General features: G+C 38.3%; 3 protein-coding genes across 4 annotated transcripts; 1 reads left to right on the plus strand and 2 right to left on the minus strand.

Moving 5' to 3' along the window:
- Window positions 1-4390: 4390 nt before the first annotated feature.
- LOC137734711 (protein TORMOZ EMBRYO DEFECTIVE-like) lies at window positions 4391-10284 on the plus strand. The gene is made up of 14 exons (XM_068473975.1): window positions 4391-4786; window positions 4902-5084; window positions 5210-5359; window positions 5842-6056; window positions 6210-6495; window positions 7041-7175; window positions 7359-7477; window positions 7676-7832; window positions 7979-8225; window positions 8311-8387; window positions 8807-8926; window positions 9253-9383; window positions 9478-9652; window positions 9757-10284. The coding sequence occupies exons 1-14, from the start codon at window positions 4490-4492 to the stop codon at window positions 10078-10080; spliced, it is 2616 nt and encodes an 871-aa protein (XP_068330076.1). The 5' UTR covers window positions 4391-4489; the 3' UTR covers window positions 10081-10284.
- A 392-nt stretch (window positions 10285-10676) lies between these two features.
- LOC137733454 (cellulose synthase-like protein D3) lies at window positions 10677-15990 on the minus strand. Of its 2 annotated transcripts, none has more exons than XM_068472605.1 (4): window positions 15524-15990; window positions 14280-15188; window positions 12825-13632; window positions 10677-12693 (listed from the first exon to the last, which is right to left on the minus strand). In XM_068472605.1, the coding sequence occupies exons 2-4, from the start codon at window positions 15152-15154 to the stop codon at window positions 10936-10938; spliced, it is 3441 nt and encodes a 1146-aa protein (XP_068328706.1). In that variant the 5' UTR covers window positions 15155-15188; window positions 15524-15990; the 3' UTR covers window positions 10677-10935. The 2 variants fall into 2 exon arrangements, with proteins under 2 accessions (XP_068328706.1, XP_068328707.1); XM_068472606.1 differs by having other exon boundaries at window positions 14280-15219.
- Window positions 15991-20455: 4465 nt separating this feature from the next.
- Window positions 20456-24165, minus strand: LOC137734011 (probable arabinosyltransferase ARAD1). The gene is made up of 9 exons (XM_068473250.1): window positions 23429-24165; window positions 23151-23324; window positions 22756-22913; window positions 22512-22659; window positions 22102-22217; window positions 21878-22016; window positions 21635-21745; window positions 21430-21498; window positions 20456-21310 (listed from the first exon to the last, which is right to left on the minus strand). The coding sequence occupies exons 1-9, from the start codon at window positions 23960-23962 to the stop codon at window positions 21185-21187; spliced, it is 1575 nt and encodes a 524-aa protein (XP_068329351.1). The 5' UTR covers window positions 23963-24165; the 3' UTR covers window positions 20456-21184.
- Window positions 24166-24290: the final 125 nt, after the last annotated feature.

A 24290-nucleotide genomic window follows, 5' to 3' on the forward strand; every position in this document is an offset into this window, starting at 1 on the left:
TTGAGTTTTGGCAGATGGGGTTGAATATGTAGTTTGTGGGGGTTGAGGGGTAAAAAGGGTTAGGAGGAGAAGCATGCCTTACCACACGTGCAATCATCAACCCACCAAGCCTTCATACTGTCGTATTCATATATTATACGTAACCAATTTATCATGTGTGACAGTACCATCAACAAAGCCGAGTTTGTTTTTGACACCCAATAAGATCTTCATGGCACGGAGCCAGGTAATATAATTATGCCCGTTCAGGGGTTTCGAGACTAACATCATCGATGGTGATCTGAATGATCTGAATGGTGGATAAACAATGGATTGGAAGTGTCAGCCTTGGCATCACAATTGCTTCCGCTCAAAAGCTCGTCTTTAGACATGGCAATGGTCGACAAAAAAAAAAAAAAAAGGCTACTTTGAAACAACAAAAGGGAGTAGCGCCAAAAGAACAAGGGTTTTAACTTAAGTCTGATACCATATAAAATAGTAGTAATGCTATTCATATTAGGTGACATCTGATATGGATTGCCACATCATTTGAAAAATTTGCAAAACCTAACATATCATTTGAAAAATTTGCAAAACCTAAGGAAATGAAAGAGAAAGACTCTTCGTGTACCACAATCATCATTTAATTAACTAGTTTTTCTTAATTATTAGTTTATTAAATAATTAACTAAATTAAAAATCCGATTAATTCAAATCATGTAGTTGTACACATCAAATGACACCTAAGATGGTACGAAAATGTGGTACAAAACATGTTATACCACAATCATCATTTAATTAATTAGTTTTTCTTAATTATTAGTTTATTAGATAATGAACTAAATTAAAAAATCTGATTAATTCAAATGATATAGTTATCCACATTAAATGACATAAAAAATGGTATGAAAATGTAATACAAAACATGTTATAAATAGTAGTGCTCATAAAATAGCGGACAAAGCATGTTTTGCAAAAGTGAGTTTTCTTCTATTGATAAGAAGACTTTTATACAAAGAGGTTCTCTTGACAAACAAGTACAATCTAGCCTACATTATCGATATTCAAAAGGAATATAAATTTATACAATTCAATTGCAAATTTGTCTCCTATAATAAGCCAAAATATCAAGAGTGATATCGTTGACTTGTCAATAGCTGTTACTTAGTCCCTATCCTTCAACATTGACCTTTCAACATTAGACATTATTATTCCAGTTTCTCTTTTAAATTTTTAATTTGCTTATATAGCATGTTTTGAACTTTCAACTTATGTTATTGTTTATTTATTTATTTATTTTTATATTTTATTTAAACAAACGATATTATCTACAATAAAGGAAGAATGTGAACTAAGCCTCATAATGTGTTATAATGAGATTGCCATAATAATGTGGTTCAATTTTGTCTTTGGCGAGAATCGAACCTAAAACATTTCACTTACAAGTGAAAAGAAATACCACTAGACCGTAATTCTAAATGGCATGTCATTGTCTTTTAAACCATCGATTTTGTCAATTATTTTGTTAAGTTAGAGTTGTTTGCATAAAAATTTATCGTACATTGCACATTAAATTAAAAAAAAAAGGCAAAAGATTGTTTACTACCCTCATGTTTCATGGTTTTCAACATTTAGTACATAAAGTTTTTTTAGTTCCAGAGTTATACCTAAAGTGTAAATTTTGGAATAGTTTCATACATTCGTTAGTCAAACTGTTAAGTCTTCTGTTAACTAATGACATGACGTTCACGTGGACAATGATTGGGCGCCACATGTCAATAAGGGTCCGACGTGGATGTTAAAAAATTAAAAAAAAATCTCCTCCACCCTTCATAGTGGACGAGCTTCTCCCTCTCTAACTCCCCGACCCACCTCTTCAGACGCCCCCACTCCTCCCTCTCCAACTCTCCGACCCACCTCTTCCTCTCCTCCACCCTCTTCACCTCCCCTCCCTTCTCTCTCCCCATATCAATCTCCAAGTCCTCAAAACAGGAAAATGGAATCGGAGCAGTTAATCTTGGGGGTGGGTCTTGCTACCTCCAAATGCGATCGGAGTCGGCGATGTCGCCCTCCTCCTTTCTCTGCCGTTTGTTATCCTTCAAGCCCGCTCAGATTTTCGAGGAGTGGCCGAGCGCCACCATCATCTCTGTCTCTCGTCCCGACGGCGGCAAAACTAGCCCCTCACCACCACCTCCTCACCCAACCCATCTCCCTCCACTAATCCTCCATACATGACCCGGATCCCAACCAGATTCCCGATTCAAATTCTCCATCCACAAATCTTTTGAACCTTCCTCCACCTGCTTTGAGGACTGGGACGAAGGCGAGATCGAAGGCCCCTTGAGGACCCATCAAGTCCGACGACCTGTAATTCCATATTTTTAATTTTTAAAGTTTTTTTTTTTTAAAATTTTTTATACCAGATTGAAGTTATGGTTAGGGATCGGAGGGAGGGGTGGGAGAGCTCCGTGTGGACTGCAGAGGAGAGAAGGGAGGGAAAAGGAGGGGAATGGGTGGGTGTGTGGGGAGGATGGGTGCAGGTAAGAGAAGGAGGCAGAATGAGGGAGGGGGTCAGGAGGGATAGAGGGGATGAACGCCAGAATTTTTTTTTAATATCCACGTGGAACCTTATTGACACGTGACATCCAGTCATTGTTCACATAGACGTCACAGTTAACAGGAGACTTAACAACTAACGGATGTATGAGACTGTTCCAAAATTTACACTTTAGATATGACTCTGGGACGAAAAAAACTTGATGTACTAAATGTTGAAAAACTACAAAACTTCAGGGTAGTAAACAGGGTTTAACCCTAAAAAAAAAAAAAATCATGAAATAATTAACAATTGAGGAGATAACTGAAAGTAACATAAGATAAAGTAAAACAAAGTCCAAAGTCGACCAGGCATGGCTAGAGCGTTGCCTTATGATTAAGGCATAATTAGTCTGATTAAGACATAATGAGTATATCTAGTATTTTACCAAAAGAAATGAAAATTCAACAAGCTGCCTGCCTTCCCCACCTCCAACTAATTGATTATTACGTAAAGCCCCTCCCTCTACCTCCACCCCCAAGAACTGACCTTCTCAGGCAATTATACAATTTCAAGTACCCAACGGTCTTCTTATTCCCTAGTTTTTGTTGTTGAAAACCAAATAGCTACTCTTCTTCCTGCATATGCCTACATACGAACAAGGCATGCATTAAAACGAGAAACTATCTTAAGGTAGGTACCACATGGATGTCTAACAACATGAGGGAACTGTTGCTCCATTTCACTTTCAAGATTTTTCTTTCACGTTCCATGTGAATTTTACTTCAAAAAGAAAGGGGATTGGACTATACTATGGGATGTGTCGGTCACTACCTAAACTCAACACAAAGATAACAAGTCCTCGTCATGTAACCTCTTACTTATATGTCAAAAGAAAAACCATTGGGTCGTAGTATTAGATAGTAAATTTTACTTACACTAGAAGGAGAAATTTTTTATTGTGACGGAAATATGGATGGTACACCATGTGTTTTATATAAGTGGTGAAAAATTTTACTTTTTAAGTTATTAACTTTTAAACACACATATTTATTATTTGTATAGTGACACATGATGTACCACTTCATGTGCCGGTCATACTGAAAAATATATCCACCAGAAGGAATACCTTTTTAATAGATCATAGTAATCTTCAATATGAGGATTCTATCATTTTTTCCGTGTATATTCTAAATAAGTAGGCATGTCATTAATAGTTTGATTTATGGTGCTAAACAAATGAATTATAAAATGATGCTATTTGGACCCCGCTTAGTGACCACCTTTACGAATGCTAACCACATCTTTAATACAAAGGGGTCACACATAAATGGACATAGTCCACCTCTATTTAGGAAACACTTCCAAATGTTTAAAAAAAATTGAATTCTGAATAAATGTACTACATATTTTCAAAAGCAATCTTAAATAAGTCTTTATATCCTCCATAACCATATTATTTAACATGAGAATCAACGGAGCACTACTGTCTAATAATATTTACAATAAAAAAAAAAAAGCACCTCGCAAAACTTGTTCTTATCATTAAGGGCACTTTTTATTATTATTAAGGACATTTTTATTTAATCAAAATTTCATGAGTGACTCCTTTTTTGTTCTTTGTCTCAAAGTAAAAAAAATGTTGATACAAAATTTTATGCGAGTGTTTTTCGATAAGAAAGGTTTTGGATGAGAAACTATTTAATGGTTCTCACTAGTTTTATCATCGAAAAGCCCACCAAAAATGGATTAAAATAACTCTCCAGTCCACGTCAAGCCCATCACCTCCTTGGCCCATCTTTTGGGCTGCCTCTCTCTCTCTCCCCCTCTATCCTCCGTCTTTCTTTTCTTTTTCGTTAAACCCCATTCGGCATCCTTAAACCCTATTTGAGCTCCGACACATTTAGCGGTTTTAGACTCACTCTCTCTCTCTTTCTCTGCAACCGTTGAGAGCGGAGCTCCACCTATTCTCTCATGGCGTCTCTACCTCTGAAGAAGAACTACCGGTGCGTGCCATCTCTGCAGCAGTTCTACTCCGGCGGTCCCTTCGCCGTCTCATCCGACGGCTCATTCATCGCCTGCAAGTGCGGTGAATCCATTAAGATCGTGGATTCATCGAACGCCTCGATTCGGTCTACCATTGAAGGCGACTCAGATGAAGTTACCGCGTTGGCCCTCAGCCCCGACAACAGGCTGCTCTTCTCCGCCGGTCACAGTCGCCAAATTAGGATTTGGGACCTCTCCACCTTGAAGTGCGTGCGTTCTTGGAAGGTAATTTCCTAATCAATTCAAATCAAATCAAATGCTTCTCTTTGGCTGGTGATTAATTAGTTACTATTACTAAAATGAAAAATTATTGAGTACGGCATTTTCGGTTTCGGATTAGGGTCATGAGGGGCCAGTTATGGGAATGTCTTGTCACCCGTCTGGTGGATTGCTTGCGACTGCCGGAGCTGATAGGAAGGTTCTTGTTTGGGATGTTGATGGCAGCTTTTGCACTCATTACTTTAAGGGCCATAAAGGGGTCGTTTCTAGTGTTCTCTTCCATCCTGATCCTACTCAACAACTTGTAAGCTCAATGTCCACATAGATCTTACCTGTTGTTTCCAACTTTATGTTTCCAGATGAAGTGGGTTGAAACTACTTCTTTTGTGCATTTGTAACGACTCATCATGCTGATCCCTATTTTACTAGCTTTTCTCCGCAAGCGATGATACAAATGTGCATGTTTGGGACCTATTAACCAAGAAGTGCGTTGCGACACTTAATGCGCATGACTCAACAGTAACTTCTATGGCACTGTCTGAAGACGGATGGACTTTGCTCACAGCTGGAAGAGATAAGGTAAGGCTTGAACTAATCTTGGGTTCACTCAATACTTTAGTGCTAATTTTCTGTTACATGTGCATGCATCTGTGTGCCTCAGTTTACGCTTTTATTTTTTCATTCAGTACCACCTAGTATTCTCTTTGTTTGTTCTGAGCCTTAGTCTTTGTAATAGTGGTGGCTAAGTTTGATCTGAGTGTGCGCCAATTAAATATTGTGACTGGGGTTGATTTGGGTCATGAATGAGTAGATCATGGATAGTGAAGGGTTTCAGTGGCCAACCTTAACCAGATTTTCTATATTGAGTATTGACATAAGAATATGCTTTTGTCTAATTATTTTTTTGTTATGCGCTCCTGAATTTTTTTTTGTCAACATATTTTCTCAAATGCCTACTTACTCTGTCTCACTGGAAAGCTCACTGAGCATTATTTGTCCTTCTGTGTACTTTCCAATGCTGTTGATATGTTAACAGGATATTGATTGCTGAATGGTTTTAGGTTGTAATCTTGTGGGACCTTCATGACTATAGCTGCATGAAGACTGTAACAACATATGAGGTTCTTGAAGCTGTGTGTGCAATCCATTCTGGAACTCCATTATCATCCTATTTGGGTTCCTGCAAGAAGCCTTGTGGGAAGAAAAGTGGATTACCTGAAATTTGCTTTATAACAGTTGGTGACCGTGGGATTGTACGGATTTGGAATTCTGAAGGGTAAATCCTAAGAGTGTTCTTATACTATTTCGTTTGAATTAATTTTGGTTATAAGTAATTTTCCTTGTGCATTAAATAATTGTGATTTTGATTTTTGAATGAATGGTTGTTTTATTTTGAGTTTGTTTACTGGTACTCTATTTATTTTGACAGTGCAGTTTGCCTGTATGAGCAAAAGTCCTCAGATGTTACTCTATCTTCAGATGTGGATCAATTAAATAGGGGTTTCACCGCAGCTGTCATGCTTCCTTCAGATAAAGGGTTTCTTTGTGTGACTGCTGATCAGGAGTTCCTTTTATATTCCCCAATTAAGTTGCCAGAGGGGACGCTGGAATTTGAATTGAGCAAAAGACTTGTAGGTTACAACGATGAGATTGTGGATATGAAGTTTGTCGGAGATGAGGAACAATTTCTTGCTGTTGCCACAAATCTTGAACAGGTAAATGTACTGGATTCATATCTATCTTAAGTTGTGCATATTGGTGGCTTTCTAGTAGAATTGGTTTCTACTAAATATGTAAGTTTCTTCGTTGTTATCTTAAAACCTGTGAACTGAAATTTTGGTGAAAATTGGTTTTGACATTAAAATCTTCTATAAGAGGCCCTTTTTCAATCTGTATACCATTATGTATTTCCACCATTTATGTTCGCAAAAATCCTTGCTTGACTGACGAGGATTTAGAGTTGGTGCGTGCAAATCTTCTTTTATGAATATTCTGATATAGATGATCACATTCTTTGTTTTTAGTGTGTTTTGTAGCTGAATATCCATCTGTTCATTTCCAGTTGTCTTTTATTTGGGAATTATTGTTGTTGACATTGTTCGCAAGTGTACATTTTTGTTGTTTTCCTGGTGACCTGGTCCTATCTATTTGAAGTTGGGCGAAGTTACCATGTGTGTGCATGCTTGAAGTATATGTGTGATTAAGAAATATGTGTTATATATTTGGTTATTGATGTATTATTTAATCTGGAAACATGCAGGTACGAGTATATGACATTGCATCCATGTCATGTTCGTACGTATTGGCAGGTCATACCGGAATTGTTCTATGCCTTGACACCTGTGTATCAAGTTGTGGAAAACCACTTATTGTGACTGGAAGCAAAGACAACACTGTAAGTTTCAGTTTCTGTTCTTCTCATAGGGCAGTCATATAGATTTCATGAACTCTATTAGAGACGACAGCTGTGTGAAAACACTTCACTTCATTCTCGCCCCTCCCCTGCGAATCTCTCTCTTTCTCTATATTGCCGTGTTAATAAGTGGTTTGTTCACATTTCTTACTACATTATCTGTAGGTTCGGTTGTGGGATTCAGCAAGCAAATGTTGCCTTGGTCTTGGCATAGGTCATATGGGAGGTATTGGAGCTATTGCTTTCTCAAAAAAGCGGAAAGACTTCTTCGTTAGTGGTAGTAGGTGAGCACTTATGCAGCTCATCCTTTTACCAGCATTCTGTCTTACAGTTTGTTTACAATTGTAACCTAAGCTATCATTGGAGTTACTGGTGATGCTTTAAATAGTTGAAAGATTACCCTATTGGTTGCAACCTCAAGGAGGATACTTCTATTGAGCTCTATTAGGTGCTTAAAATGACCCACATCATTTCTTTTTCAGTGATCGTACCCTCAAGGTGTGGAGTTTGGATGGTCTTCCAGACAATGCGGAAAAACCAGTGAATCTGAAAGCAAAGGCCGGTGTAGCGGCCCACGATAAGGATATTAATTCAGTAGCTGTTGCACCAAATGATAGTTTAGTTTGTAGCGGCTCACAGGTTTGTAAGCTTTGAGGCACTGCTTCTTTGTTCTATCATTTTTATCATATTTCTATTTATAGTTGATGTTTCTTTGGAAGAAAGGAAGATCCTAAATACGCTGAATGACACTACCTTATTAAACTTTCTGGGTTTTCATTGATCAGGATCGCACTGCTTGTGTATGGAGGCTTCCGGATCTTGTACCAGTTGTTGTACTTAAGGGTCATAAAAGGGGAGTTTGGTCTGTAGAGTTCTCTCCAGTTGATCAATGTGTTATAACGGCTTCTGGTGATAAAACAATAAAGATATGGTCCATATCTGATGGTTCATGCTTGAAAACATTTGAAGGGCATACATCAAGTGTATTAAGAGCATCATTTCTTACTCGTGGAACCCAATTTATTTCTTCAGGTAATGAGGCTTAGTTCCCACTTTGGTTCTTCTCACACCCTTGAAACTCTGATTATATACACATTGACTATGTTATCATTTTCAGGTGCTGATGGGTTGGTAAAACTGTGGATGGTCAAAACTGATGAATGCATTGCTACATATGATCAGCATGATGACAAGGTGCAGAAAATATGTATCTCAAGTTACTTGTCACTAGAATGCATATTATAGGCTACGTCATTAGATATATTCATATATTACAAGATGTTAAAGGTTATAGGTTAGAAGTTAGGAATTTGAAATTCTCGTTATTGTCAATCATTTACACATGACCGTCATGTTGTAGTCACATCTATAGAATGCTCTAATCAGTTCATTGAAAGTTCTCTACAAGATTGGAAAATACACGGGAAAACATGTGAGATTCATGTAGTAGTCAAATTCTGATCATCAACATGTAGTGGTCAAGTTGTAGATTGGACCTTTGGATTATAGCAACTAAATAGGTTGGCTGAGATATCTTGATGTTGGTCTTCTTCCTTTCTTCCCCACCAAGTAGTTTTTTGCTTTCCTTGTCATTGACAGGATTTACCCTACAGGTTTATGCCTTGGCTGTCGGAAAAAAGACAGAAATGCTTGCAACTGGCAGCAGCGATACTGTCATCAATATGTGGTATGATTGTACTGCTTCCGATAAAGAGGAAGCTTTTCGTAGGGAGGTGAGTTATCACATTGCTTTTATTTTTGGTGTATAAAGGTAATACGGTTTCATCAAATGCAAAATGTTAAAAATTGAACGGATTCATCTCTAAGCCCATTGATATTATATTTAACTGAATTTCATTAATAAGTCAGGTAAGGTTATTGAAAGATTTGGTCAAAAGATTTATAGTTATATTGATAGGTGAAGTCTTAAGATATTAAATGTGGATAAATATTCCTCCTAGGCAACCCGCACGGCACCAGATTATCAATTTGTATTTTCTTTATCTAGTTATGTCAAATTCACTTGATGGATATAATGGAAATTTTCATGATTATACAGGAGGAAGGTGTTTTAAAGAATCAAGAACTAGAAAATGCTGTATTAGATGCTGACTTTTCTAAAGCAATTCAAGTCGCATTTGAGCTTCGCAGGCCTCATAAGCTTTATCAGTGCTTTTCTGAAATCTGGAGGTTTGCTTTTATCTTCTCTTTATGTTATTTTTTTTTTTCACTTGATGGTTGTCTTGTAAACTTTGAGAATGTAACCTATTCAAAGTGTCTGCAGGAAGAGAGAAACTGAAAAGCAGATGGAGAAAGCCCTTCTTGCCCTCGGCGAGGAAGAGATGAGGCTACTATTTGAATATGTTCGAGAATGGAATACAAAGCCAAAGCTCTGTCATGTTGCACACTTTGTGCTTTTCAAAGTTTTCAACATCCTCAGTCCAACAAAGATTAATGAGGTAGTTGTCTTTGCTATACATACCTTTGAGCCCGCGTCTTACAAAGAAAAGCACAGCGCTCTATAGATAGCTCAAGGCTTGACAGTGATTTTTGGTTTTGTCAGATAAAAGGCATTGGGGAAATCCTTGAAGGTCTCCTCTCGTATTCTCAGAGGCATTTTAGCAGAATGGACAGGCACGAAACAAACACGTATTTGGTGAACTACACTCTGACTGGAATGTCAGTCATTGAACCAGAGACAGATACAATAGTATTGCAGGACAAGTCGTTGATGCACTCTGCTGCGGACGATGAGAATGGGACGTTAATAAACGTACCTGAAGATGAGGAGCGAAAGACCTCTGAGCGGTTGAAAGAAACAGCAGCGACGAAAAAACGGAAGTCAAAGAAATCGAAAGATGGATCCAGTAAGAAAGTTAAGGCATAGCAGACATTTGCAAGTTTTGGTCCTTGTAATGTATGTTATGGCATCTTGCAACATGAACGTACTCCATTTCGGTCATTTCGAGTTAGCATTATTATTTGACACTAAAAAATAGGTTTTATGATATTCTCTTGTAAACATTTTCTGAACGGATCAAAAATTGCGGATAAAAAAAACTCATTAATGACATGATTATAATTGCGATAATGGCATAATTCGTTACAAGTCAAATTTTGAGCAAAATTCAACTGTTGGACACATGAATCATGTCCTACAGTGGTGCGATTATTGCAAGAAATTAGATTTTATGTTGGATTTTTGTTGAAATTTGCAAATTCGACTAAAAATCGTAGGTTATAACTCACAGTTTATGAGAAAAATGATTGCAAGAAAATAGATTTTATGTCGACTTTTTATTGAAATTTGCAAAACCGACTAAAAATCGTAAGTTGTAGGCTTGTAGCTCGTAGTTTATGAGAAACATGCAAGTGTTGGGTTCATATAAATCCAAACTTGACCAAAAAAATAAAAAATAATTTCTAGTGAGAAGAATAAAAAGTGAGGAGCATATGAAATGACCAAGGAATTAGTGTAGCAAGTGAAAGTGAAGGCGAAACACTGATTAAAAAGCATCCATAAAATGCCAGAAAAAGAAAGCAACTAAGACGACAACATCATATATCCATATCCCTCCTCCTATCTCTCGGTTTGGTCCCCATCATTCTTCCTTACTGTTACTGCTAGTCTGCTAGACAGAATTCAAATGGTGGAACAAGCAAGATTGACTTGTTCAGGTATCAAACAAATAAAGAAATGTAACTCCACACAAGATTTAACAGTACACGAACGACCCCCTTTCTACGGGAATGTGAAGGATCCCCCAATTCCACTCGCACCCGAAGGGGGATTGATTGCCACCCAAAGAAGAGAGATGGTAATCGCAATGAGCCCTGACCACACATAAACAATGGTGGGCGTCTTCCCTCGTCTCCCCATCAACCCTTTGGCAAACGGATACAGATGCGCTAATACCCAGAAACTGAAGAACACCCCGCCAATTAACCTGCTCCATTCTGGTATTTCGCTGTATATTGTGCGGCTGAACCCAACTGCTATGCCGATTAAGTTGACCATCATGATTGTTATCGGCGGTATCATGAGAGAGGACCATTTCACAATATAGAGGTCAGCAAACTCATCATCCTCGTCATCACCACCCGACTTTGAAGTTAAGGTGAAAGAGATTTCAATCCCTGCAATAACTTTCAGTAGCCCCTGAAGCACAGCAGCAAGGTGCGCACTAGTCCCTCCAATCAACCAAAACTGCTCGTTTCTCCACCACTCCTCTAGCTCGATGCCAGACCATTTAATCTCAAGGATGGCAAGCATGCATAGAGTGAGAGTAATGGCCAAAAGGTAAGTCAGGAAACTAACGTTGAGGGTCTGCACAATGAACTGACCCGAGAAGAGGGATAGCGCCGGGAGGAAGCAGTAGACGATAAGAAAGATGGAGGTAAAGGGGTAGATACCCACATTGAGGTATGCTATCCTTTGCAGAAACTTCATTCTTGAGCTGGCTAGGAGCGCGTTGTTGCGGGAGAAGAAAATCTCAACTGAACCAGTAGCCCAGCGCAGAACCTGATGCAACCTATCTGTAAGATTGATAGGAGCACTTCCACGGAATGCATCTCGCTTGGTCACACAGTAAACTGATTTCCATCCTCTGTTATGCATCCTATACCCAGTGACCACATCTTCAGTAACTGATCCATAAATCCACCCTACGCGCTCTCCCCACTCAGTCTTGTCTTCGTACCAGCACGAAATGACACTGATTGCCTCTGCAACAGTAGAGGCATCAAGAAGCTCACGGGGAATGGTGAGAGCACCAGGTGGTCGTCCATTCTTCACTGCTGGGTGATCTGCTAGTGGACGACCTTGGAACTCTGCCACTGGAATCGAATCAATGAGGAAAGTTGAGTTCCCAAACCTCTTAGGCAGCAGGGAGAGATTCATCTCTTCATCATCAGAATCACCCATTCTTAAGGATCGGTTTTCTTCGGAGGTGTTGGCTACTGAGGTATTCTTTCTGCGACGAGAGAAGCAGCAACTGCAACAACCAGGGTGAGTGTCTTTTGACCGAGGTGGGTCAAAACCATAAAGGGCAACTCTACGAAAGAGACATCCAGTTCCAACATAAACTGGGCCCTGAAGTCCATCAAGAGCTCGCATATTGACATCAAAGAAAACAGTGTTGTGATTGGCATATCGGTCTGAAGGGTCAATACCCTCAAATCTCTGAGGGAACTGGACATAACAAAGGCGGTCGCCACCACGATCCATCATGAAGCACATGCCCTCCCTCATTGCCTGAGAGTTGTAAATATAATGGTCACAGTCAAGGTTGAGAATGAACGGGCCATTGGACATGATGGCAGAGGCCCGAACGAGGGCATTCATGGCCCCTGCCTTCTTGTTGTGATCATAGCCTGGGCGTTTCTCACGTGACACATAAACAAGCATGGGAAGACGGATATCAACATCTGTGAGGTTAATGAGCCTAGCATCATCATCAGCTCCATGCAGCGGTTCATCACTGGGAGGTTTCAACATCACCTGCATGGCGAATAAATGTTAACCCTCATGTTGCCCTACTTGTTATAGTGTGCACATACAAAATATGTAAGAACAATCTCACATCTGCAGTTAGAACAAAATAATATAGGTTACCAGGACTAGAGGAATACCTGTATAATACCAGCATGGTCACCCTTAGAATGCTCAGGTGAAGCAGTCAACCAAGTCCCTGGCCAGTGCGTTCCATCAGCCATCCACGTTGCTTTGGGAATCTTCACACCCTCCACTGGTTCGTCCTCCCTGTTCTCTCTTTGAAGCTTCATGGCCTTGATTTCTTCCCGAGCATGATAAGCATCTGATCGTCGGCGTATAGATTCAGGCAGTCCATTGATCCGAACCTTGAATTCATCATATTCACGTTTTACCCTTCTTCGGTCCTTGACAAAGTCAGGCAGCACTTTGTTCTTGTATGGATCCCTCTTCAAACTGAAGTAAGATTCAGGATTCCTGGGTTCAATAGCATGTTTACGGCAGAATGGTGCCCATACATTAGCAAAACTAGCAGCTTCAGCCATGGCCTCAAAAGTTAAAAGGGCACCTCCATCATCAGAAACATAGCAAGCTAGCTTTTCAACAGGGTAATCAGTAGCTAGAATAGATAAGATAGTGTTTGCCGTGACAAGTGGTGGTTCTTTGTCTGGATCTGCAGTGGACACAAAGATATCTATGCCTGGAAGATCAGATTTCCCAGAGGGGTTGTTGGGACTAGGTGTTTCAAATTTCTCCTTCAAGACATTAAGATCTGTCGAGCGATTGATTGGGCAGAACTTCGGCAGTTGGTCAAGAAGCCAAGAAAAAGCAAACCATATCTCACAAACTATTGACATTCCCCAGAGCCACATTGCATCAGTATTTGGGTTATCGATCCTCCATGCCAAGAACAGCCCAAGGACACCCATACGAACAAAAATCAGAAGCCTGTGAACACGTAAGTAACAGAGAGAAAAAAGGCAATTATTTGCAGGGCAATGAAAAGAATGACCTCAAAAGGAATAGCACCACTCACCAGGCAGATAAACAGCGAATGAGTCTGGATATTTTGGAACTATTGAGCGTATGTAAATTTTAGAAGACCATAAACAATAGCATAAGCATGCACTTTATGAATACACACTATATATACTACGTAACCGGTACTCGTCAGAAGTCAGTATTCACAGCATATTTGTAATCCAAACAATAGGCCATGAAAAAAATTAAAGCAACTTCCATGCAAAATAACTGGTCATGGAGCTATCTATCTATCAGCAGAACTACACCAACATGTTGCCCATTAGCCAATTAAATTTTGGTGCGGTGACACATAGGTCGGAAGCATTCTCCAATCTAAAAAATTAACCCTTGATCACATGTGATCACTACCTTACGCTGACAGTCACGGGACTACATATGCGTACTCTATGGATCTTCTAATCACTTAATGCAGAAATGCATCTCAACAAAAGTCAGATGTGGCATGGTGATGTGTTGAAGTTAAAAGTTTTGCATATGAGATTGCCATCATAACCTAGTATATCTTAAGCTAAGGAGGTAAAGACTGGACAAGCATAAGGTAAGATATGTACCTATACGGGCTTATAATAGCTGCAGGTATTTTTATTTTCCGCGTGAGTGGCCGCCATGGTTTGTTCAACAACTCTGTTCTATCAACGACTTCATCTTCTTTCTCATCCCCAAAACCTCCCTCCTTGGGCCATATGGCATTCCCATACCCATAAGTTCCCTTTGTTTCAAAGAGCCACCGGTTGTGATCAAAATCCCCAGTTTGACTCCTCATTAGCACTGACTTTGTAGACTTCATCAGTGACAACCTCCTCTCATTTTTAGACAATACTTTTGGCAGAGGAAGTGGGAGCGGTGGCCGTGCATCGTTATCCGCAGCCACATCATCCAAATCTGTGATTTTGTACGGTTCCTTGCATCCAGGGCAAATACCACCCCCAGTTTTCACAGCATCTGTATAGCAATCCCGGCATATTTTGTAATCACACTCACAAGGAAGAATATCCTCCCCGCGTCCATCGCTCATCACCTTTGCATCACAGCCAGGAATTGCACATGATGAACCTTTAGCACCAGCCATCTGAGGATGGTTTGTTTCAGATTCGATCACCTTGTCCATAAGATGAGCTCGCGTAACACTATTAAATCCGCCCGTAAAAAGGGAATTGGACACATATTGCTCTTCAACCTTCTGTGAGATGGATGGATCCATGGGTTGGTTATCCGGGGTTGGTGGTATGTGCACTGTATAGTTCATATAGTCACCGCTCCCAAGTTCACTGTCGAGATCATCCCTGGAGTAGCTGACGTAGCGACCCGAGGAAGTTCTGCGGCCAAATGTCACAGTTGGAGGGATTGGAGTCTTGTTGTTGGAATCAGGCATATCAGAGTTTGATGACATATCCGAGCGGCTCGGCTTAAACGATCTGGACGCCATGTTTGAACCAGTAGCAGTGGTTAATCCTTAGTTGCTGCTTTTCACAAAGAAAAAGAAATTCAAAACTGCATCAAGACAATTGAAAAAGAAAATCAAAATCAACAGCGGATCTTGTCAATATCAAAACTCAACGGAGAGCAACGCAAAGTCAAAATATGATCCGCTGCCCATAAACTCGACAACAAAGCAGGAAACACTAAAAACCCGCATCATATGGAATGGAATCGGGTGAGTAAAGTAAACCCCCAAATCTTGAAAACCAGCAACCAGCTGCTAGTCTAAGAAACCACATCACATCAGAAATCCATGGACATTATTTTCCCCAGCAACCAAACGGACCAAGAAGAAGAAAAACAAAAAGGTTTTTACCTTTTTCTTCGTTAGTTGTCTAGTGGAGAAAAAATCGGAGCATGTCCGAATCGATTCGAGAGGGGTGAAAGAAAATGGGAGAAGAAAGGAAGAGAAGGTGGAACGCTTAACAAAATGCGAAGTGTTTATAAGAGGAGGGAGATCTGAAACATGTGTGTGTGGGGGGTGAGGGTGAAGTTGCAAAGAGACTCGACGAAAGCGAAAGGGTTTTGTCTCTCAACTCTCAAGGGGAATTGTTCAATTCAAATTTCAAAGGTGGCGAGTCGGTTATCTCTCTCTCTCTCTCTCTCTCTCTCTCTCTCTCTCTCTCTTTCTCTCTCTACAATTGTCCGTTGCGTTGAGTTATGTATCTATCTATAGTATCTAGTAGTAGGAGGAGGAGGCAGCAGCAGCATTTGAGAACAAAAGAAAGAAGGGAAAAAAGAGAAGACAAAGAGATATTCAAAGTGGGGTTTAAGACTTGGGGGACTTGGTCGTGAGCAGGACACTAAGCAAGCACTAATAAATACATCGTTGCCTTTTCTCACCTATTATTTCAAACTTTAAATATTTTTCTTAAATAAAAATATAAAAACACGTCAATACAAACGGGTCTATCTCTTGCTTTATTTTTTATGAGAATTGTTATTAGTACTCTAAAAATTACATTCTACCCTCTTCACAAGTGTATTTTTTTCTAATTTTATAAAATTTGAAGTACCAAATGAGATTTTTTAAATACTAATAATAATTCTCCTTTTTATTTACAAAATTACATTTGACGTCCCTATATTCAGGCCTTGTATTAATTTGGACCTTGTATTTCAAAATTTAGCAAATGCAATCCTTTAAAGTTGCATATTATTATTATTGTCTAAGAAATTAGAAACACAAAGCACTACTAAATATGATCACATTCAAATGTCTCAAATTTGCAATTTACTCACCTACTTCCATCATCAAATGTCTCGATGTAATTAAAAATAAAAATATTCATTTTATATTACATTTTGTCAATTTTGATGTGAAATCTTTTTATTTTTTCAACACACTTCCTAATCTAAGCAATAAGCACCAAATTTGTTGTGCATATAACGGCTTACCGTGTCAAAAGCCCCCCTCACTCATCGTGAAAATTCTTATGTTCACACTTTGCATCATGGCTCCATTCACCTCTAATTTTATATTGTGAGTTTTATAAGTTTGCTTGGACATAAGATTCTCTCTTTCGCTATCTATTGAATATCTCTTGAGTATATATTGCAAAGTATAATTAGTACTTTATATAATTTATTGATTGAATTCGAATTTAGATTCATATTACAGTGGTTTCGTAGAAAAAACAATAGATTCATGTATGCGATGGGATTTATGGTGGCAATTAAAGAGAAGGTTCTGAGTTGGTGGGTATGACTTAGAATCGCGGTGGATGGCCAGCTCCCTCTCTGCAGATTTTCCTCCAATTGTGAATTTGTTGATTTATATCGCATTTATTTATTTGATTGATTACTATTATTATTGATTTAGAAAGAAAGAAAGACCCATTCATGGATGCTTAGTCTTAATGGTTATGAATTCCGTGTGGCAGTCTAAGATTAGGTGTCTTTCCATTTTTATTACTATTATTATTATCGCAATTGGGAAGCCTCACCATCTCAGATTTTGCAGTGTCCATAAGTTTATGGTAAGGTTTTGACTCTCTCGTTTCTTCTATGGGTGGAAACTTGGACAAAGAATATTCCATATTCTATCAAAGATACAAAATAAAATAAAATAACATTGTCACCGATCTTTCAAAATAAAATAAAAGTTTGAATTTTTGAAGTAACATAGTTGTAGAATGGTTAAACAAAAACTGGCAGTTTTTTTTTATTTTTACTTTATACATAAAGAAAGATTAAATATGTAGATAAACGTGCATATAAAAGGTTAAAAGTCTTAAAAGTAAAAAGCAAATGGGTAAGGGTAAATGAAGGTCAAGGGGAAGCAATTAAATACTTAAAAAAGCAGGCACTCTCCTGTCCTTTCCATTCCATGTGATTATAAAAAATATAATGAGATTAAGCACTTTATGTCTGTTGCCCAAACACAAAAGAGAATAACACGAATGAGGATCATTTTTTTTATCCTTTTTGTAAGGATCTTAAGAAATTTCTAATTATGTTTTTTGCTATCGTACATTATACGGTTAAAAATTATTGTAATTTTTTATTTAAAATTGAATATAAACATTACCTGACGAAAATTAAACACACAATGTATGCTGAACGGACGTGATTGAAAGATTCCCGGATCCTCACAAAGAGAATCTGGAGCCAAACACTAACAGGTCAATTACGATAATCCATTGCCTTGTTCTAAGTTTCTCTATCTCTTATTCTTATCTCATGAATCAAAAAAAAAAAAAAAAAAAAAAAAGGAGAAATAAAAAAGAAAAGGGTATTGAGGAGATGTTAGTGATTACTGAATAATGAGCTGCCGGTGTTCAAGTCACGTGTGAAATCAAAATCAAACTTGGTTTGAATAAGAAGAAGAAAGAAAGCCTGTAAATTTCACATTAACTAATAATTATACACACACACACAACTGTATTACCAGTTTACCAAGACAAGAGGAAAAGACAACTCCACCCCACTCGGTTACCAAATGGCAATGCAATACTATGACAAAAGGAAAATGACCAAAGATGCAAGGGCAATCTCTAATCTTATAAAAAAGTGATTAAGTATTGTGGCAACGCTTCCCTTTGTATTTCATTTTATATAAGGGAGTTTTAATGAAAAACTCACACTACTGTTCACTTTAATGAAAAATTACATTTTTACATTAAAAAGTCAAACCTGATACTATTCATTTTATCTTTTATTTTGTCTTTCAAGCCATTTTCATTAATTTTCCTTTTATATAAATACTCACTAGCCAAAGATGAATTTATCCTATCCCTATCTAGTAAATTAATAAATTTGGTTTTTGCTTGTGAGTCATGAATATATATGCATGTATTACGTATATTGGTGCGATTTGTCATGGCATATCTGTCATGATATCGGTGCCACGACGTATCTTCTTTTATATTCTTCTTCCGTTTATAATTTATACGTATAATTCTATTAAATAAATAGAAAACAATTATACCTACAATGCCTACAAACTAATGAATAAAATAAGGAAAAACTTGATATAAGTCCAATTTTTTTTACCAATAGTAGGAATAGTCCAATTTATTAAAATAGATCCAATTCCTTAAATTTAATTATTAATAATTATCTATTCAATGATAAGATTTATTATAAAAATCAAATTTCTTCATAATTATCTCTTTGATTATTTCTTTTTATTTTTATTTTTTATTATTTCTTGTTCTTCCTCCTGCTTTAAACCCAACTTATAGATTTTATTTTTAATTTTATAATCAACCTATATCACATGTTAATTATTTTTATGTATCTATATGACAAATTCTTTTTTATAATCAACGTGTCACAAATTAATGTGTCTTGCTTATAGATATATTATGTTTTTTCCTACCTTTTAGTTATGTTTCATATCTCGCTTATAGGTATAGTATATATTCATATATTTGTTACTTGAGTTAAGGTAGAATGTTTTGTAGATAATTTATGTTAGTATATTAGTTTTTGTTGTTGTAAGATATTAATTAGATTTTTTGGAATTGAAAAATGCATAATATTAGAAGATTTTTAATTGATTTTTAATATTTAAAAAAAAAATATAAAATGAGTATAAAAGAAATAAAAACATATAATTAGATAACTGAACTCACTCCTAAAAACCATCTATGTTTTTGGACCTAGATCTAAAAGCCTCATAAAATAATGTTTGAAAAAAAAAAAATATATATATATATATATATATATAAAGATTTCAAATGGGATTATGAGGTGGGTTTGAGAAGATTTTGCAAGTCTATATTAATCTAATAAGATAGAATTATTAATATGAGGAGCAAAATCCGATAAATGTTGGGCACGTCTAGTCCAAGGTTTGTCTTTCTTGTTGGCCCGCCCCTCCTGCCTCGGTCCTCGGCGTATAGTGACCGCGTGGGCCCCCCGATTCAAGCAAGCACATGCATTCCCCACCGCTTTGCCCTTTCTTTGTTTTGAACTTTTGAGAGAGAGAGGGGGGAAAAAAAACATGCTTTATTTGGTCTCTTTACCCAACCCAATCCAACCCAACCATTTACCAAACCAAGCTCGTACAGTCGTATGAATAACAAACGGTTTCACGAAAGAGAGATTCATTTTATATTGAGAGATGATACCTTTTTCCAAACACGCATTTGAAATTTGAACTTGAGAATTGAGATACACGCAGAGCATGTCGCTATCAACACTGCTACATTGGGCCGAGCTCTACATTCCCACACACTCATTCAACTGATGGTACTCCGCTCCCAATGATCTAAGATATGCCAAGACCACACCAATGACCAATTTTATCTAGGATGGGCAATGATTATGATGGACGGGTAACCGCGATTATTTACCCATAGCCGTTTATACTCATACTTGCATAACCGTTTACCAGTTGGATAATTACCTAAACGGTTATACCCATACCCTTAACCGTTTATAAACGATTAACCATACCCATTACCGTGTACCTATTTAACAGTAACCGTATATCCGTTTATCCATTTTTTAACCCATTTACCCCTTTTTGCGCCTATTTACATATTTTTTTTAACTGTAACCGTTACAACTCCAATAATTGAAATAATAAGGACGAACGATTGTTTTAGTCAATCAAGGTAATATAATATATTTGCTAATAATTGATTTTTTACTAACAAAATACCTCTCATTACTTGAGCAAGCATATTGGAAAGAAAATTAATGTATTTTCGACATATTTTTCTTCCATACCCAAGTAAGTATTCAATTATAACATCCATATGATTACAAAGTAAAACTTCTAAAAACTCAAGGTAGTCATTATCACAAAAAACAACATGGGAATTTACAATGAAATTACTAATCTCCATCAAAACTTTGAGAAAAAATTACATGAACCCTTGATATATCATTCGGAGTCAAAATGACTCAGAACTAGAATCTACATCCAATCATGTCATAAAGTATCCAAATTTGGCAAGACAAGGACTCAGAAATATAGTCTACATCCAAAATTTTCAGCAATCCTCAGTGCAAAGTTAAGAGAAACAGAAATTTAAAATCTTCAGCTTTCCTGAAAGATCCCAAGGAATGATACTAAGTCTGAATGCATGCCAACTTGATATATTGTGGACCAATTTCCTAGTCCAGAAATACCGAGAGGTGAATACTAGCAAATGGTTCAAAGCATGAGAATTTATATACCTATTAAAAGAAACGGGTAAATGGGTAACGGTTATAACCGCGGTTAATACCCATAACTGTCCATTTAAATTTTACGGGTAAATGGTTATACCCATAACCATTTAATTATCCTAACGGTTACCCATAACCGTAACCGCGAAATTTAAATGGGCGGATAACCGTAGTTACCCATAACCGATGGGTATTTGCCCATCCCTAATCTTACCCTACACCCCCATGCTACAAATCGTTGCCGCCTCTGAGATCCGGATTGAAGAATGAAAATAACGGCTGTTCTTCCCGGTTGTCCCTTGTGATGAAAATATGATTTTGTTTTTGTTTTTTCATATATCTTTAATTACAGTTACAAGTGACCTGCGGTTGTAGAGTTGGCACGCTTGCAATCACAAGTGCAGATACTTCTCGACTCTTTCACCACTCGTTGAGATCTCCGGGTGTGAAGCTTTATATTAACCAACTTACCAGCCATCTGTTGCACAACAAACAAACCTTAAATCAATACTTCTAAACCGGAGTTGGGCTTCTTATGTTTGTTTATGCAGCTGCATGTAATAGACAATACAGTTTTGTCGACCAAGATAATCATACCATTCTCCAAACCAAGTCTTCCGGACCCAAGGGCTGGGCTGGACTTGAGTAGAGGAAATGTCTTGAGTACTGGGAAAGACAAAAATAGTATAAATCAGTCCCCGTGAAGATCTATGTCTACTCCAACCTTTTGACAAGATATACGAATACAGATAGCAGCAACAACAAAATAATAACATTTCACTTCAAATTTTCAGTCACAGACCTTGGCAAGATTCTGACGCATTTCCTCTATTTGAGCATGGCTAATGTTTCTTAGAAATGTTACAAGCCAACCTGGTCGTACAGCATCACTAGAAGAAATAAATAAAGCTATCTGCAGGCAAAGATGAAAAAGCAACTGTTGAGTACAATGGGTATACGACCAACGATATAAGTAAACGCCATGAAAGATGGATTTCGACAGACATTACTGTGAGCAATAATCTGAACGTTTAGGTATACATACCTTCCTATAATCTAGTATTCCTTCAAAAGGAAGTTCCAGTTCATCACTAACTATAACTGGTATGCAACCACTAACAATGGCATCAAACAATCTAGCAGAGGATGGAGTATCACCAGCTGGACTTAAGCAAAAGACAGACCTGACAGAGAAACCAACTCAACTAAATTAACGATGATACAATGAAATTACATCACAAGGCAGGGCAAGGATCCAAAAAATTTTACTTGCGCATTCCATTCTGAGCTGCTGCCTTTCCTGCTTCTCCTGCTGTCCCTTCCTCTATAGCTACACCCTCAGAACCACTTAGTTCTGCTACAAGTTGTGAGCGTATCTTCCCTCCCTGAAATCAGAACACAATAAATTAGCTATACCTGTTGAAATACAATTTGTGCGCCTGCAAATAAGAGCCAGGTGTTCTTAAGCTGAGAATGGGCCAAAATTTTATCCCACAATGATTCTTTAGCTGCACATGTTCTTTTATCATTTAAAATCATTTTGAACGCACTCAAGCCTAACTCCTCTAGTGTACGCGTCTCTTGCTTTAATTAATCCCGAAAGAAAATGTTACACCACTTCCAGCAGGTTCAGTTCAAATCAACACATTTTGTAGCCAAAAATAAGTCAAAAGGCTTACAGCATTTCTTTTAAGCCGGCCGCGAAAAAAGAGCAATGTTGTTCTCTTGGATCGAGTCTTGGATATGCATCTTGCATCACAAAAATCAACATTTGCAACGTAAGGAAGAATTAGATCTTTCTCCAGATAGACTTGTCCAGGTTTGTACCTATAAGTAGAGCAAAATAGAGTTAAATCAGTTTGAGTGGAGTAATGATCTTTAGTGAATTTAGAGCTCAGGAAGGAAATAAAGTGGAATAATGACCAGTTGCCAGTGGAGTCCATATCAGGAAGCAACCAAATTGCATTCTTCATGAGGCGGCGAACAGACTTAAAAGACCAGGGATGGTGAACAGGAAGAATGTGATCCCGTCCTTGGGATCGATTCCAGGCAGGCTGATCAGTGACCCACTTGACAACTTCCTTCGTACACAAATAACAACAATAGTACTAGATAAGTTTAGCAGTACGAAAGGGTCAAAATACAGTCGAACCCGCAGAAGGGCACAAAGGTTTAAGTTGACTGCGCATTACATGATGCTAACAATGTGAGATATGTTATGAACTTATGACACACACACACACACACATATATGTATGGATGATGTGCAGCAATTAGCAAACAATTAAGGGAAACCTTGGGAGGAGTGGCAGTCAGACCCTGTAAAGTGCTTTGCATTGCTGCTTCTCCAGTAAGAAGAAGCTGATGGTGGTGAAGAATGGGATGTAGAAGAGGTCTGCCTCCTCCTGCCTATGCACTCTCACTACGCTTTTCAACAGCCTCTCTGACTCCGGAGCTATCAAATCCGCCCAAAGCCAGTAATCGATTGAATGCTGCACAAAATTAGCCCCGTCAATTCAGTTCATCCGCATCCAAATGCTCCATTAAGAAAATTAGAAAGGAATTAGTAACAATAACAAGTAAAAAAAAGTAAAACCTGCTCAATGAGGCGGTGGACGGGGCTGCCATTAGAGGTGAGATTGAAGGTCTCCTTGTAAGAGTTTCGGAAGAGCCAGAGGAGATCGTACGTGAACTTGCTGGGCATGTCGTACACGTAAACCCTCATGGGCAAGCTAAGCGGGTAGTATGGATCGGCGTACAACCTGTGGCTGTCGCTCTGGAAGACCAGATCGTCCAGGTGCTTGAGTTGGGATTGGGTGGGCGTGGTGAGGACGGTGTCATCGCGGGGCTTGAAAGGGCGGGATTTGTGGGCGAGGAGGAAGCGCTCGAGGGAGGCGACGAAGGAGGTTTCGGGTTTGTAAGTGGGTTGGTTAGGGTGGAGGATGGCAGAGGGGTCGGCGGGGGAGGGGCTGTGGAAGGAGAAGAGTAGGAAGATGAGGGAGAGGGCGAGGAGAGCCAGAAGCAGGGGAAGCACTGGGGATTTGGATCTAGCCATTTGCTTCGCAGGCATTCTCTGTGAGCCTGTGAGAGCCTTCTCTTCAACTATTAAACTCCTCATTGTTTTATTCATCTCCGATGACGGCGATGCAAATACAAATTAAAATGCCCACTTGTTTATCGACACACTGGAGCCTGCTTGGACCTTTACATATTCTCCATTTTAATAAATATTAAAATTACGTGACGAAGGAGATAAAAATAACATGTCATACTATAGCTTGGAACAGAAGCACTCACTAGGAGGTCGACAGGTAATGGGTTAATGAATGGTTAAGGCCGGCAGCTAAAACTTGTTTTACAAATAAGGAAAATTGGATGGATTACGAGCAAGGCCTTGATCTGGTAGCCATCAAGCAAAGAGGTTGTGTGACATACTTAAAAACTAAGCACTAGCCCGT

The sequence above is a fragment of the Pyrus communis genome, chromosome 5 (assembly GCF_963583255.1).
Source record: "Pyrus communis chromosome 5, drPyrComm1.1, whole genome shotgun sequence".
Classification (NCBI taxonomy): Eukaryota; Viridiplantae; Streptophyta; class Magnoliopsida; order Rosales; family Rosaceae; genus Pyrus; species Pyrus communis.